At 31.1% G+C, this 12,588-nt stretch overlaps 1 protein-coding gene across 6 annotated transcripts in view; it reads right to left on the reverse strand.

The window, feature by feature from the left end:
* The window catches only part of LOC118440108 (cell adhesion molecule Dscam2), a 130,637-nt gene that overhangs the window by 63,187 nt on the left and 54,862 nt on the right, over positions 1 to 12,588 (reverse strand). For all 6 annotated transcript variants that reach the window (XM_085659240.1, XM_085659239.1, XM_085659238.1 and 3 more), the window contains exon 4: positions 11,617 to 11,766. In XM_085659240.1, coding sequence (XP_085515366.1) covers positions 11,617 to 11,766 — 150 coding nt within the window. The remainder of the gene's footprint in view (positions 1 to 11,616; positions 11,767 to 12,588) is intronic.

The following is a 12,588-nucleotide window of genomic DNA, read 5'->3' on the forward strand; positions in this document are numbered from 1 at the left end:
ATTCAAGCTTTTCCTATCAGACGATGTATATGAATAAACAAGTAAATAGAAAAGAAAACAAAAAAAAAAAAAAAAAAAGAAATGTGAAAAGAAAAAAAAAGGAAAAGAAAAAAGAAAACGAAAAGGAACGTACTTTTCCAAAGATCGATATTGATGATAGATAATTTATAAAAATTCATCTTTCAAAAAAAGGAAAAAAGTAAATGTGCCATCTTATAGTAATATCTTGAAAAGACTAGAAAGACTTGCGTAAATTTGCAGAGCTAAACTAAAGAGCGCCTTCGTTCTTATTTTAACATCAACCTTCTTGAGGTAAGAAGAAAGGAGGTCTTCTTTTCTCTCTCTCTCTCTCTCTCTCTCTCTCTCTCTCGCATGCTCGCTTTCCTTCCGCGATGAGTTTATGTAAGTTTGTTCCCTTGATATACGGAAAATTTATTCCATACAAGTAGGTAGAACGGCGGAATAAAGAAGAAGTAATTGGACTCGGACGAAAGTTTGAGAGCTACCGTGCTACAGACACGAGAGAAAAGAGAAGAAATATTGCTTTGCCCGTCCTCGAACAGTCGACGCATTAAAGATCGATTCGATTCCTAGGCGAACCCACCAAAACTCTTTTATTAACGTTACGATGAAATGATTTATTGCGGCTCGTTGGACAAATGTACAATATTTTTCCTCGACGTAAAAATTCTACGAAAAGTCATTGATATTTCTGACTTCAAATGAATAATAAGAAAAATAAAAATAATAATAATAATAATAATAATAATAATATATATATATATATATATTTATACTTATGTATGTATATATACGCACACACGCATATGATTTATATCATTTTTCTATATTTGTATTCGTACCATACTCATATAAAAAATATTATACATACATGAGTATAAATAAAGATAATATTAATGTTTTAATTGTATGATTCTATTTTTAAAAATGTATATATATAAATATATATATATATATATATATATATATATATCTACAATGTAAAAAATTAAGATTATTATAAATATACTCGGTATCGAGCACGATATATATGGAATTGTTGTAAAATTGAATTGAATGTACGAAATAATGACGACATGATAATCGATATTTTTGATAAGTCAATAATTTTATCGTTCGATATTATTGACATTAATGACGAATGTATTTTGTGTCAAATTTATTTAAGTATATACTCGTGAAGATATGGCTATTTCCTCCCCCGCTCCCTATAATAACGAGTATACTCATTATGAAGAAGTTTTTGTATATAACGACGAGTATACTTGTCATGCAAAAAAAAAAACAAAACAAAGAAAAAAAAAAGAAGATCAAAAAAGAAAAGAAAACAAAAAGGAGAAATTACCTTTTGAGTTAAAATTTTAATGAAGAACTAACAATCCATTTCGTATATTTAAGATTAATATTTTGTAACAATGAAATAAAACAAAAACAAAAAAAAAGGAAAAGAAAAAGAGGGAAAAGAGACGAAAAAAGAAAAAAGAAAAAAGAAAATAAAAACAAATATAAAAAGAATTCAGTAAGACAAGAACAGCTTGATCGTTCATCTTAATATTCATCTTAATATATATATATAATTTATTTCATTGTCGTTCGAAAATATTAAAAAATTTTTAATTGACAATTCACGAATATTATTTGATTTTCAATGAAAACTTTGCATTCAAATTGCCGAAGATTTTGTTTTCTTTCTTTTCTTGTTTTTTTTTCTTTTTTTACACGTGACGAGTTGTACTCGTCAAGTACAAGTTAACAAATTAAGAGATAATTAAAAGTACGATAAGAAAAAAAAGCAGAGAGAGATAGAGAGAGAGAGAGAGAAAGAGAGAGAGAGAGAGAGAGAGAGAGAGAGAGAGAGAGAGAGATGAAGAAAAAAAAATTGATAGTGATAATGTCACTAGAGATTTAGAAAAGAACTAAAAAGAGATAGGAAATATCCTCAAAGATCCTTCGGAGGATATTCTTTAATACAGCAGACATGAGGATTTCTCAGCGTCTTCTCTTGCATCCTCCTTTACTCCACCTCCCCTCTCCCTCCCCCTCCTCCTCCTCCTCCTCCTCCTCCTCTTCCTCCTCTTCTTCTTATTTCTTTCTTTCTTTCTCTCTTTCTTTCTTTCTTTCTTTATTTCTTTTTATCTACCTTTCTCTCACCCTTTGAACCAAACCAAGCTTCCTTCCTTCCCTTAGGACGAGTTCATGTAAGTTTGTTCCGTGATATACGGGAAATGTTTTCCACGGCGTGTCATAAATAGCTCGGGAATGAAAAAGAAGGGAAAGAAAAAAAAAAGAAAAAAAAAGGGACAAAGGATCTCTCGCCGATGAAAGGAAGGAGCCAGCACGCCGGAAGAAAAGCTGGATGGACTGAGGAAGGAAAGAAAGAAAGGAAGGAAGAGAAGGGTAGAGGAAGAAAAAAAAAAGAAAGAAAAAAGAAAAAGAGAGCGAGAGAGAGGGTGGGGGAAGAAGGAGAGATAGAAAGAGATAGAAAGTGGATTTCAATGGAGCAAGAGCATCGATCCCGAACGTTTAATGGGGAATTATGTGAGTCCCGTTCACCGTAAATGTTGAATCGCATTAATGACATTTTCACTTGGTGGAATTCTTAAAAGGAAAGGTGATAACGATAATTTTCTTGTCTCGAACGACGAAGAAAAAAAAGAAAAAAAAGAAGGAAAGAACAAAAAAAAAAGTGGGAAGATAGAAATTCAAGCAGAAAATTTACTTAGAATATACAACGATCATTTGTTATCTTTTAAACGGAAAGTACGGATATAATGTGGATAATTTTCTTTTCTTTTGTGTTTTTCTTTTTTTCTTTTTTTGTTCTTCCCTTTTTTTCTTGTTTTTTTTTTTTTTCTCTTTTTTTCTTTTACGAGTACATATCTCTAACGCAAACTTAATTAACGTTCGGCCGAATGAGCTCGCATTAAACGCGTGCTCGTTCGTGCAAAATGACACGCGAATACTTTCCCTCTCTATCTTTTTCACTCCCTCCCTTTCTGTCTCTCTCTCTCTTATACTGAACATTTATCTTTTCCCTGTTGGCTCGATGAAATATGAAATTTTGATAAAAACGGAATATTAAGCTCCCGACTATAAATTCCTTTCTAATAAAAATATCGATGCGCAAGCGTATTACCGTAGGTTTAAGATTTAAAAAAAAAGGAAAAAGAAAGAAAGAAAAAAGGCAAAGAGAGAGAGAGAGAGAGAGAGAGAGAGAGACAGAGAAAACAGAGAAACAAAAAATATCGAATAAAAAGTGTCAATCGAAAGCAAAAAAATTGCCGAACATACACATACGTTTTTTATTTTTTTCATATGTCGCATCTATCTAATCCTAATAATATATCCATAAATATTCAACATAGTCGATAAATATTTCATAAATGACAATTCTCTGTGATTGTTGAGAAACGTTCTGTTACATTTTTAACGTGAAATTTAATGGGACAGATTACGTTCGTGAATAATAATTATGAGATTTTGTTATTCTATACGAAAGATTTATAATTAATGAAAGACGTTCGGATTAAAATTTTTTGGGAGAAATTTTTCAAACATCATGAATGAATTTTAAATGATATAAAATGACAGACATAAAAAGGAACAGAGGACGAACGAATAAAAGGGAAATATTAAAGAAAAAAAAATATATATATATATAAAGAGAGAGAGAGAAAGAGAGAGAGAGGGAGAGAAAGAGAGAGGAAAAAAAAAGAAAAGTACAGAATGAAATGAAACACGCGTGTAAATTCCGAAAGTTAGTTCCGAAAAGTTGTACGAGCGAGCGCGCAAGAGTTAGGAAAATTTAATTCGCCCTTTTCCGCGATTTTCCCTGATTTTTCCCGAATCACATTTTTCTCTATTATTATATTCCATTGTTGTCTCCATGTATGCACGTACCCCTATATAACTTTTTCATTGCACTGGATAGTAACGTAACGAAGTTACCGGACTGTCCTTCTCAAGAACGTATATAGCGTAGATATTTCTATACATAGGAACGTAAAATGAAATACTCTACTTTTAGCTTGTTTCCATTGACATTGTGATTTATCCACGTTAAGACTTATCCACTTCTTAATTTTTTCCCTTTGCAAATTTCTAACCAAAGTTATGAAAGTTCTTGAATTATTTTTTATTCGTTAGAAAATTCAAAACGAAATGCACAAATCCCTACAAAATTTTTTTTACCCCGAAATCATAACCAACCCACCAATCAATAATCATTCATTCTCTTTGCATTGAATATTGAAAAAATCTAATATCAGATAATACAAGAAATTTATCCGTTGATAAAATTAATATCACGTTTCAATTAAGTTTCGATTTACGAAACGGATAATATAAGATACTTGGAGAAGTTCGCTCGTTACTCTTGAAAACTGCTGTAGATCAAGGTTTTGCTTAATTTAGTAAACGGCAGACCGTGCGAATAAGACGCTAAGAGATAGAGAAAGAGAGAAAGATAGTAGCTGTCGTGGAACATGCAAACGATCAAATTCCTTTCTCGTGAACTTCATTATTAAGTTATTAAGTACGTAAGTGTACTTAGCATAAATTTCTATCTCCGCGTTGGCAGCCACCGATGTTGCTGATAGCGATGATAGATGTATGATGGTGGTGGTTATGAAACTACGACTGGACGAATGCATGAATACTTTAAAATGAACGATAAATTTTTTAAAAAATTAAAAACAACATTATCATTGATTTAAAAGAATTTCAAAGGAAATCTATTAAGCTCGAAAAATCTTACGACGAAAAATACGTATTATACAATGCGAACAAGTGACAAATTGTTATTCTCTTTTTTATTTTTTTTTTTTCTTTTTTCTTTTTAACGATATCGATCCAGAACAAAAATATTCTAACAAAGTGGGATCCGTCTGTCGCAAAGAAAGAAAAAAAAAACAAAAAAAAAAAAAAAGAAAAAAAAAATAAACAAAAAAGAAAAAAAAGAAAATTCGTCTTGGCAAAATATAAAAAAAAAAAAAAAACAAGGGAACGTATAAACTTTTTCTTCCTTTTCTTTTTTCTTCTTCTTCTTTTTTTTTTTCTTTTTCATTAAACGGGTCGATCGATCGATTAATCTCTATCGACCGATTAAAAGAGAAGACGTTTTTCTTCATTAGAATCGAGTACACTCTTGGATCCTAATTTCCGGTTAAGCCACGATTTAACCCTCGCACGGCTTCCGTTTACTTTAGTCGTACGATTACCAGGCAGCATTGGTAACGTCGGTTAAAGCGTGCCTGAGGATCTCGAACTAAGCTTCTCGATATTAATTATTCCTCGGCAACTGTTCCGGCTTATCAACTGGCGCGTGACGTTGTTCCGATCGAAAAGTGCCTATGGATCACAATTCGCGTAATGGTGAAAGAAATGAAAGAAAAAAGAAAAAAGAAAAAAGAAAAAAAAAAAAGAAACAAATAATACAGAAGAGAAAGTAAGAGAAAAGATGAGGAAGAGGAACGAATAAAAGGACAACGACGAAACGAACGAACAAGAAATTAACTTAAAAAAAAAAAAAAGGAAAAAAGAAAAATCAAGAAGAAGAAAAAAAGAAAGAAAAAAAAAAAAGGAAGAAAGAAAAAAGTAAGCCACGGATGTTCCCTTAAAATATGACACTAGCCTCGTCGTGAATTAATAGGGAAACTAAAGGCTGAGATAACGAAGATGGAGGGTGAGAGAGAGAGAGAGAGAGAGAGAGAGAGAGAGAGAGAGACCAAAGTCTGCTGTTAGTTTCTTACTATAGTAGTTGCAAGCACGTTTGAGGCTTCGCGTAAGCCTCAAGTGTAACTATGGCATGTGAAGAGAAGCATCATTAGTTAGCTCGACTCAAGTGAAGGGCCTTCTTCCTCCCTTCTTATCCTTCTTCTTCTTATTCTCTATTTCTTCCTTCTTCTTGTGTTCTTCTTTCCTTCTTTTCTCCCTTCTTTTTATTACCACCTTCGACTACACTGAAATATTCCTTGAAATGTATTACCTCTTTCTTACTTACTCTCTCTCTCTTTCTCTCTCTCTCTCTTTCTTTCTCTCTCTTTCTCTCTCTCTCTCTCTCTCTCTCTATCTGTCTATTTATCTATAAATCTATCTATCTATTTATCTCTCTTGTTCTCTTTCACTTTTGTTTTCTTTTCAAACATTTCTCAAAAGCTCTATGCTCGCAATCTGATCTCGTATCGCATCAACCGATTCTCGATTAGTAATTAATGATGTAAATTAAACGAAGCTCCCTTTTGATCCGTTGATCCTCTTCCGGAGGATCGTTAAATCTTTCGAAAACCGCTTTGACGCTCGTTTATAAGCATATATAACGTTTTAATCTATATTATATTTTTAGGAATAATAATAATAGCAATAATAATAATAATAATAATTATTATTATTATTATTATTATTATTATTATAATAAACGACTGCTAAAAATTATTGAAAGTATCATAAACGTATAATGAAAATGAAAATGTATATTATTGCATTGCAAATAATTATATTTTATATAAATAATGGAATCTGAAAAGAAGGAGAGATACTGACGAAATATTAAATAACGAAATCCATTAGGTTTTATATCAAAAGGAAAACATATAAATATTTCGACGTCAAATAAAACGTAAGAGTAAACAAAAACGAAAAAAAAAAAAAAAAAGAAAAAGAAAGAAAAATAAAAAATAAAAAATAAATAAAAGGAAAAAGATACCGAGAAATAAAACAAATATCTGAGCCTGATTAACTTCCATAATCAAAACCAAATGAAATTTACGTGATATATTTAAAACGATCGATACTTTTGCAATATCAATTCTAACGTATACTATTGGAATAATAAAATGTACTAATACAGGCCTCGAAAAAATAATAAGAATTAATAATAGATACCAAATTAGCGATTAGATTACAGTTCGTGTATGGATTGAATAAGCAGATCAATTAAAAATAAATAAAAGATGGAAGTGGATTGATAGATTTAAAAGATCTACGCGTAATACGTTACAGGCATACTAATCAATTGTTATTTTAGAAAAATAATAATACACAGTTACACGCAATGATATGAAAGGAGATATGTGTATCCATTAAATGTCGTCAAATAGTAGAAACGATGGATCATATAATAAATAGAATTTAAACTAATAGTAACAATGAGTTATACAAATAGAAATAATAATAAAAATGTGGGGGAAAAAAAAAAATAATTCACCGGCCAGGTAGTGCAAAAATACAACTTAAATTTGGACAGACCAACGTAATACAAGTATAAACCACGGATAATAATTAAAAATGAAAATTACAAATTATACCGGGATCTTGGTATCGTATGTACAAGAGAAAAGAAAAGAAAATGATACCCCATGAAAGGCCAGATATCGTCCTACAAAATATTATAAAATGCGAAATAATTACTCCTCTTGTAGATATATCAATAACAAATGATACAAATGTATTAACAAAAATACAGAGAGGGAGAGAGAAAGAGAAAAAGAGAGAAAGAGAGAGAGAGAAAAAAAAATAGAATAATTTAATCGATTGAAAATAAAAGTTCAAAGAACATGTCAAAGGGAAGAAGTGATAATAGTATCATTCATTATCTCGGCTATTGAAATCATCCCATATTCGTTCGAAAATTATCTAACTCAACTCGATATACAACAAATGATATACATACGTATCAGAATACAAAAGGAAATAATTTTAAAAACAAATGAAATAATACGGAAATTCTTAAATCAATAATATATATATATATATATATATATATATATATATATAAACACACACACACACACACAAAGTAACGATATCTGAATATAATATAAATGATAATACCCCGGTTTATTAAGACTGTATGAAACGCTGGAATGTTTAAACGAATGGTTAATGAAACGAATGGTTGGAATTACTTAAACGAACATAATAATAATAATAATGATGATGATGATGACGATAATAATAATAATAATAATAATAATAATAATAATAATAATAATAATAACAATAATATTGATAATAATAATAATAATAATAATAATAATAATAATAACAAATAATAAAGTACAGCGAATATATATTTTTTAAGGAGAATAATTAAGTAACGTATGATCTTTTTTTTTTTCTACGTAGAAATTAAAAATAACAATGTTTATAATTATTTTACTAATGTTTCACTGTTATTTTATGAGAATATCGTGACGAATAATTACGTTTTAGAATGCTACAATATAGCAAGGATCTTTCGTTTCGGAAGGTCGAAACTCATATGTTCTCTCTCTCTTTCTCTTTCTCTTTCTCTTTCTCTCTCCTTCCCTCTTTCTCACACACACACATACACACACACACACACACGCACACTTAACGCGTGACTTTCCATCACGTTTTCCATTTTAATTGGAATTTCATGTTTATATACAACGAGAATAAACAGTCGCTAGTGAGCTTTTACGAGTCTCGTTCCGTATTCGTCGTTCTCATGGCGTTAAACTGAATATTTCTACAAAGTCGTTGGGATTTTTTCTGCTCTCCCTCCCTCCCTCCCTCCCACCCTTCGTACTAGCCGGCTTCCTTTTCTTTCTTTCTTTCTTTTCTTTTCTTTTTTTTCTTTTTTTTCTTTTTTCATTTCTTTTTATGAAACTAAACATTTCATAGTATTTCAATAATCGTTCAAAAAATCGTTCTCTCCCTCCGCGTTCCTTCCTCCTCCTCCCTAAACCCCACCCCCACCCCGTTAATCATCCTCCCGCTCTTCCCAGTCCTTTTTTTCTGTATCTTTTTCTTCCTCTTTCCGGCGCCTTAAAAAAAAAAAAAGCAAAAAAGGAAAAAAAAAGAAAAAAAAAAGCAACAGAAAAGAAAGGGAACAAAAAAAGTTGCGAACGATCGAGCGTAATTTAATGGGTCAGTTTAAATCAAGTAATATTGAATAACATGATATAACACTGGCCAACAAATGAATGGTACAGGAGAAATTCATCGTTGAATTCATAGTAGGTATGTGAAGCATCGCGTTAGCACAATAACGAAACCGATATTTGCTTCTCGCATACGACATCGAAACGACGACGTTATGATACTCCAGCTTTTTCATTCTCTGCAGCAGTTGCTGCGAATGCAGTTTGATAAAAAATAGCAAAAAAAAAAAAAAAGAAAGAGAGAGAGAAAGAAAGAGGACGTAGAAAACGTACGCCAAGTGGAACTTTGTAACGCCATGTAAGATCACGAATGTAACAGAGAAAGCTTACCCTAGAAGCTTTTATTTTTCACGCTCTTTTCTCTCTCTCTCTCTCTCTCTCTCTCTCTCCCTTCTTGTTGATCTTCTCATGTGCTTTTTATATCGAAAAATATGTAAAAGAACGTACGTAGGCGTACGTATGTATCCATGTTACGTATGCACATTGAACTTCTACTTTCGGAAGAGTTTTACACTTCTACCTTCTACAGTTTCTTCTTGTAAAACTACTTCTCGTTAATTCTTCTTGTCCTTTGAAATATGAGAAAACAATTTTAATAAAATGTCTTTATACATTCGCCGATATTAATTAGAAAAATGAATTGTGTGCGATTTATATAAAAAAAAAAAAAAAAAAAAAAAAAAAAAAAAAAAAAAGAAAAAAGAAAAGTAATTATTGACGGTAAAACATCGACGGACGAATAATTCGTCAAGTATAACGAGTTGAAAAAGTATTTATTGGAGAGATGTATAAAAGGAAAAGGGAAATTTCAATGATATATATATTCGCAGATCGATTCTCGATCTCTCTCGACGATATAGAAACGAGACAATAGGTACTATGACGAGAACAAGGCGCCTACGGCGAAACGTTTCTCCCTTGATTCCCAACGATCGTATTCTATGTACAAAACTCACTCATAATTGGCAGACTATCGAACGAATGAACTGTCGAGCAAAGTAAACGTTTAATTGAAATTGGCCGGCCCATCGATACGCATTCAGCCGTCGGCTTCAACGGCAATTCAATGTTGGAGAAAAGCCGTAGGGTTCCCACGTTTGTCTATTATTATTTTTTGTTTTTCTTTGTTTTTTTTTTTTTTGCTTTTTTTTCTTTTTTTTTTTTCATCCTCTTTATTTGCAATTTTCATTTTCATTCTTTTCATATTCATTTTTCGAATAACGATAGAACAAATTTTCCATAAACGAAACAGTTGGCGAGTTAACGTCGCTCGATATAAGAAAAGAAAAGGAATAGGAAAAGGAAAAGGACAAAAGAAAAAAAAAAAAAAAAAAAGAAAAAATGAAAAAAAGGAAAGAAGAGAGAAATAGAAAAGATCTTTCATCCTTCGGTCTTCGATTTTGAAAGCTGTTATTCGTTTCAAACTCTTCCTTTTAAAATAGAATTTCGTTCACGAACGAAATACTACAGCATTTCTCTTTTCTTCGATAAGAACGCTGCTGATAAAGGAACACGAATGGTTTTCTCCCTTCATGCGTGTTTCGTGATATTTGAAAGATATGTATATGTACGAATACTTTGATACTCGCATGGTACACCCTCGAATAGCCAAGCTTCCGTAGAGAAAGAATTCTATTATATGAATATAGAAAATTCGTGATGGATTTGAACTAGATCGCGTCTACTTTATCGATGTCATAAAAAATCGTAGATATATTTATTATACACATATATATATATATTTTTATATAATATGTAAAAAATAAATAAATAAATAAATATATATAAAAATATACGTAGATACTTATTTATATAAGGAAATAGAATAAAATTTATTCTTTGTACAAGATATTTAATATTTTGTACAAAGTGAAAAAATAAGAAAAATAAGAAGAAAGAAGGAAGAGAAAAAAAAAGGGAATAATCCATGGCTATTTATTTAGCAATTTGCGAAATAGATTGTAAAAGTAATCATTAAATAAACAAAAAGAGAGTACCCGTTAGTAATGAACCGCGAGCTTAAGCTCGACGGTAATATTCAGCATTTCGTAATTATAACGGTCGGAGCATGGCCCAGACCGCGGTACGCTCACTTTAACTTGCGAATTCGTAATAAGTGCTACAATAAATTACAGTAATGCTCCGGTTATCACGAACAATGAACTTATACTTCGTGGCTGAGAAACGTGCTCGTTATTAAGAACGATTTCGCTAAGTGCAAAAGAGAAAGAGTTTTAAACATCCTTGCATGGATAAAGCTTTAAAGATATTTATGAATTCTTTAATCCCAAAGGATACTACTCAAACTTATTTTCAAAATTGTATTTTATTTATCGTAATTACTTATTCACTTATTTATTTATTTATATTAAAAATAATATTTTCGTTTTATCTCTCTCTCTCTCTCTCTCTCTCTCTCTCTCTCTCTCTTTCTCTCCCTCTCAGATAAAACATACGTATGTATGTAAATTTATTTTTGATCGTTGATATGAGGAAAATAAAAAAACAAAAAAATATATATATATATGTGTGTGTGTGTGTGTGTAAAAAGGAGGTCGAATTTTTATCACGAATCAGAAAATTGGCATAACTCTCTACGATCAATTTGTTGTGAAGTCCCTGTCATTTCGGGATTAAATTTCAAGAAATGGAAGAACGATAAGGGAAAAAGAATGATATATTTACTCACCAGTCAATTGAGGCCGGCCAGCATTGCTACTGACGACTGTTTCTTGGGTCAATCGATGATGCGTTCTACAACGATAAGTCATCTGTGCATCCGTCCGGGTAATATTGATTATCATCAGTTCACCACTCGGAAGCATGTGATATTTACCGTCTACAAACACACATCAAACTTCGATCATACAATACTCGACAACCTTCTCAAATGATGAGATTGAAATTGGCAATAACGATCGGCTTTATACATAAATAAATAGCAATTAAGATTAAACGTGAAACGTTATAACGATAACGAATAACTAATTAACGATGATGCCAACCATCGCCATTTTCGATACTGACGTTCAATTTTATATATAATCGATTAATTAATTGCCACCATTTTTTTTCTCTCTCTTTTCCTTTTCCCTTTCCTTTTTCTCTTTCTTTTTTTTCCTTTTTTTTCTCCCTTTTTGTTTTTTGCTTCGTTTATAAAAACAATACTTTACGTTACATTACATTACATTACATTGCATCAAATTTAAATTACATTTACATTTACATTTACATTTACATTTACATTTACATTTTTAATATAATAATTGTTTCTATTATTAATTAAAAGAAGCTATTTAATTGATATTTAACTTGATTTTCGTATATCAAAACTTAACTTGTAACCTTGTCTAAGAAACTATCGATCGTAGCTATCGAAGTAAACGCGGTTATTGATAACTCGAACTATATTATCGAACGGAAGCAGTCAAACTGCTTTTGCGATAGCTTAATCAAACTCGTTTATAATCAACGGAGCAGCCGGATCGTTAATTGCTCCGTGGCTTAACGCCGCGAACGAAAGTCTGGTCTCTGACATGGCATCGTGAAAATCGTTTCTTTGATATCGATGCGATTAACGCGAGATTCGATTTATAGAAGGTGTCACGGAAACTAGACGAGATTCTTATTATATTTTAATACATCCTCCGAATTCTTTTTA

The sequence above is a fragment of the Vespa mandarinia genome, chromosome 9, assembly GCF_050613455.1.
Source record: "Vespa mandarinia isolate Hongniang chromosome 9, ASM5061345v1, whole genome shotgun sequence".
Lineage (NCBI taxonomy): Eukaryota > Metazoa > Arthropoda > Insecta > Hymenoptera > Vespidae > Vespa > Vespa mandarinia.